Below are 5,165 nucleotides of genomic sequence, written 5' to 3'. Positions count from 1 at the left end.
AAGGTGATGAAAGAGCTTGATAAGGTGGTGATGCCAATTTGTGAATCCAACTTTGAATGGGACGCTTGAAGATGGCCCGGGAGTAGCCTCTTTTGGAAACCACACTCTAAAGGCATTTACCATGCATTAATGCACGAGGCTAATTGGTGTAGCCCCCTCCACAAATTATGGAAGAGGCAATTGACGAAAAGCGGTGGAAGGAAGTCATGGAGAACATCTGGAAGCCAAGGTGGCCTCGGTATATGAAGATATTTTTGTGGAAAGTGATGTGGGGTGCTCTGCCGAGACGGGAGTAAAGGTACAAGAAAGAGGCATCGGGTCCGATCGTTGCTCAGGGTGTAGAATGGCTATTGAAGACCTAGCCCACCTTTTCATGGGATGCCAGGCAATCAGAGGCATGGCTGGGAAATTATGCAAGTGGATTCAAAGGACATGGAAAATTAAGTTCTTCAAGAATGATCTGTTTTTTGGTAGTAACAACTTGGGAAGTCCTGCTCTTCTGGTCTGCACTGAAATAATCAGGTACTACTTCTTGTACCATATTTGGCAAGCAAGGAACTGCCGCGTGTCTGAGGGGGATATGGCTGTGGCAAGCTTTTGTGAAATCATACAAGAGAGCAGAGTGACAATTCACATGATCAGAGGCAAACAAGCCTCGGAGGACTGGTCTAGAACAATACATAACATCTTGTAATAGGGAAAGCCTAGGAGTGGTAGTGGTTTTTCTGCCAAGGAGATAACGTGCAATCCTGTGACCCTTGAGGCTCGGTCTGAGCTCGAGATTGTTGATGTTCTTAATACTATCCGCTCACAATTGTGAGTTTTGCAAAAAAAAAAAAAAAAAAACACTATTAAACATAGCTTGAACCTCTACATGGGGCTACTTTACTAAGGTTCAACATAGGGAGCTACAATCTCATTGTCATTGCATGCTCATTTAAGATCCCATGGTTTTAGAGTCATGACCATTCTTGTACCTCTGCATGCACGCACGCGCGCACACACACACACACACATGTTATGTTATATATACTAGTTTGGTCCACACACGGACACACACACAAATGCATGTCTTGGAGCTATTATCCCCAAAAGTGGGTTTTGAAATATATTAGAGAGAAGCAAAAAGATAAGTCGTGTGAGCCCCACTTAGGATGGGACTAGGCTAGGAGGTAACTTTACAACAACTTACAAAGCTTTTAAGGGTAGACTGCCTAAGCATTCCGATCATATTTCTTCCATGCACTTTGAAGTTGCCCCGATTCATGACATAAACATGCCCAGGTTTATACATCCAGAGGAGGAGGTGCGACATGCATGTTGTGTGCCGTTCGCGTGGGAGGAGAAGCCGGGCGTGCCCAAAATGCAGCCCTTACAAAGAAACAGCACTCTGCTGGTCATAAGCGGCATTCCCGCATCTGCTCCCACTCTCGCGCAAGCGGCCCACTCTGCCGTTGTCTCCTTCACGCTCTGCAAGCCCCCTCGCTTGCAGCAACACGAATCTACCTCTCAGAGATCTATCGGGAAAACGGCCAGCTTCAACTGCCCTCATATAAGCTCCAAGCGCTTCGTCCGACGATCGCCGAGCTTCGACCACATCCTCCATGGCGGCCCTACCACCTGCAGGAATCCCAGGGCCGAGAGCTTCAAGTACCATAACATAAAGCAGCTAGGCCAGCATGGCCGTGCTTACAGACTGGAAGATGACCCCTTTTTCATGGCGATTCAAGCTTGCAGAAAAGAGCAACTCTTCAAAGCTGTCTACTATAATCATGACAATGAAAGCAAGAGGGAATATAGTGAGCTAGAGGAGTCGAGATTTATTGTGGATCGGAGAGTCAGAGGAGCCGCCACAGCAGGCCGCCACAATAGCCATGCGCTCGCTGAGGATTCCAAGCACGGGCAAACTTTTAAGCTGCAGGCAAATTTGCGAGAGGAAGCCGATGACCTCCACAAGGCACAAATGCAAGAGGAGCAAGCCAGCCGGCTCTTCACACGCATTGCAAGCTGTGTCGGTCTTTTCCATTATGAGTGGCAGTCGGTGTGAATTTTGCCCACCACATTATTAGCTTTGCCTCTAGCACGTAGACTAAGGTCATGTTATCTATAATAAAAGGATGGCACTTGCATGTCTCAAATGTCCCTTTTCTAATCCCTACGTACTCATCAAATGCCTTCTATGACTGCCTCTCCCTTAATACATTCTTGTTACTCTCGTTGAATCCCCCAAGAACTAAGATCCCAAAAACTCGTCGCATACTCGAATTTGTGAGTACCACAGGCATTTTCACATGCCACCAACTCACACTTGTACATACTTAGAGATTAATTAGGTGGCAATTATAACCCACAATTTTACTACTCATGCTCCTTTTACTCCCCATACTATGTACAGCCAACCACCTTCCCTCACCTGATCTTTTTCTTGGCAATGCCAAAGGTCATCTTTGCTCTCCCACCCTCAACCATTAGGAAGTCAATGGGGTATATATAGGAGGGCTTATTTTTTTAGCAGTTTTAAGAGAATGCTTAAAGCTTAAGCTAAGTTTGATCAAACATAAAAGAGAGGGCAAAAAGGTCTATGCTCAGATTTAAAAAAAACCATTTTCGTATTTTGTATTTGAAAATAGTTTATTTAGTAACCCAAAATAGAGCTGGATATATGAATTTTAAAATGTCTTTTTCTCATCCCTTTTCTCTCTTTACCATATAAAACACTTTTTCTTACTTAGATCTCATTAAAGGGGGACACTTTTCAGTCCCCTTGCAAAAAAAAAAGTTTTTTCACATTCTATTATTGCATTCTCTCTCTAAAACATGAACCAACTCTCTCTCTCTCTCTCTCTTTTCTCTTGTCTTATTTTCCTCCCAATTATTAAGGGAACATTCTTTATCGCTTACTTCTGAGAGAGTGCAGATCCTCCAAAGGTTGCATATTTGCTCTCTCTCTCACTCTCTTCCTTTATTGTCTTTCTATCTCCAACTCCCTCTCTCTCTCCCCCCCCCCCCCCCCCCCTCCCGGATGCTTCTCCCACTCTAGCTTTACTTGAGAGCGATGAGAAAACTCCATTACATGTGTATGCAGTAGCATTTCTCTCTCTACACTCATAATCAACAAATTGAAATCAAAGAAGATTGAGTTGCACTCCCTCTCTTTCTTCCCTCCACAACATAATTCTTTTCTCCTATCTCTGAGTACTCTCCACTTCTTTCCTCCATAGCCAGCTTCACCTGCTTGAAGCAGTCCCCATTACACATTGTCTCTCTAATCTGCTTGATTAGCTAACAAAAATTTCATTCAATCTCCTATCGCTGCAAGATATTACTAACAAGACAAAACAAAATCGATTAAACGTTTATTTAGAGAAAAAGCACGCTACTGTGAGATTTGACACATCTAATCCCAATGCTGGAGATCAGTTACGCAACCTTGGGTGCAAGGCAATCAGCTTATGGGTTGATAGCCATATTTACCCTCACGATCTAATGACCAATGCATCGTCGCTCTTTCACAATGTCACTGAGCTACTGTGTTTTATTGGAGATGGGAGAGACACATTGTTTGGCTACTATTGGAGATTGTATTCATCTTTCATCAATGAAAGAAAAGCAAGAAAACATCTCTATGTTGCCTATTCATCATTGTAAAGAAGTATGTGAAAGACATTCAGCAAGTCAGAGAGGAAGCCAACAAGAAGACGAAACAACTAAACGATAAGATGGCAAATTTTAATAAAAAAGTAGAGTATCAAAAAATAAAGCAAGAGCGCCCTTTAGACAATTACGTTCAGCTACACCACATTGCACGTAATATGGGCCGGCGAATCGATCATCTCACACACATTCCATTGGGCTACCACATTCGCAGGCGCAAGACACATGCAATGTCTATGCTATATTCAAGCGGTGAAGCTCAAAAGAAACGTATTTTTCAAACTCGGTATGCATAAAAATGCAAGTTTCTAAATTTTTACATTCTTCGCAGGCTGCTCTAATATTATTTCAGTATGCAGGAACTTGGCTCAGATGATGATGGGAATCGATTCCGATGCTTAAACGAATGGACATACTCTGTTGTAGCATATCATCAAGCCAAAGGAGTTGGTGGAGCTATTGGATGATCCATCCAATGCTGGCATTGCTAATGTTTTCTGCCAGAAGTATTTCAGTGAGCTAAAGAGCATTGTGTCGTTGTTGGCGAATACGCCGCGAGTGGATGCTAGCATAGCGAGAACAAGACCAACAACTCTATGTCAGCCAAGGAAGAAGCTCAACTCGTATGCGCATGGAAACAAGGAGATGGGTGCCAATCACCTACTCGACCTTCTAAGACAATCTCTACTTAAGGAAACCAAATCTAAACTTCCTATGCCCTTGTGAATACAACTCAACCTACAACGCTCATACTATCCAAACTAAACCACACACTCAAAAAGTCACAAGACTCATAGGATATACTCTTCTCATTGAGAGGTCATTACCCTATGGACTCTGACTCGATATCCTCCCTAGAACCATCCCATGTGATAATCACATATGAAGACAGGAAACAAAATATAGGTCACCACTTTTCCATTTGTATGATCCCAATATGTAGCTCTACTTGCCATGAACCCACATGTATAAAGAAATCACCAATCAGACACAAGGTTTTGCAAGAAAACTCACCTGGAAGCTTCTAGGACTTTGCTTTGCGACCACACCGTAATTGTGCAAGCTTGGCGTTGAATTGAATCCCTCATTATCACTCACACATTGGTGGTGTCTCTTTTGCAATGGAAGCTCCGTAGAGTGCGTAGGGAAGAGAAGAAGCATCACTCTCTCACTCACACTCTCTCTCTCTCTCTCTATCTCTCGGACACAACGCACCGTAAACATGAGATTATATTAATTCAACAGTCTCGCTTAGGGTTACAAAGATTGGCTTTTATACAATTCCTTCTTAGAGGCTCTTTCTCACCAAGAATATTGGCCGCTTAACCTATTACAAAATGTCATGTTGTTTCTCAAAAACAAGTAATACAACAAAGTTGTTGGGAAAGGATTCTTCTGTGTTCAGCCATCAACACTCCCCCCTCCACATCCATGTCGTCCCTAACATGACAGTTCTTCTTCTTGCAAGCCATCTGATTGACTCGTCTCTTTAAGTATGATTCATACGTAAT

General features: G+C 43.1%; 1 protein-coding gene across 1 annotated transcript; it reads left to right on the top strand.

Annotated features, from left to right (window-relative positions):
* The first annotated feature begins 1,124 nt into the window (after positions 1-1,124).
* On the top strand, positions 1,125-2,612 carry LOC147457770 (uncharacterized). Its single transcript, XM_086513656.1, has one exon. The coding sequence runs from the start codon at positions 1,241-1,243 to the stop codon at positions 2,045-2,047; it is 807 nt and encodes a 268-aa protein (XP_086369782.1). The 5' UTR covers positions 1,125-1,240; the 3' UTR covers positions 2,048-2,612.
* The last annotated feature ends 2,553 nt before the right edge of the window (positions 2,613-5,165 follow it).

The sequence above is a fragment of the Adiantum capillus-veneris genome, chromosome 5 (genome assembly GCF_014529385.1).
Source record: "Adiantum capillus-veneris isolate H3 chromosome 5, ASM1452938v2, whole genome shotgun sequence".
Taxonomy (NCBI): Eukaryota; Viridiplantae; Streptophyta; class Polypodiopsida; order Polypodiales; family Pteridaceae; genus Adiantum; species Adiantum capillus-veneris.
This window is presented reverse-complemented; position numbering and strand designations above follow the sequence as displayed.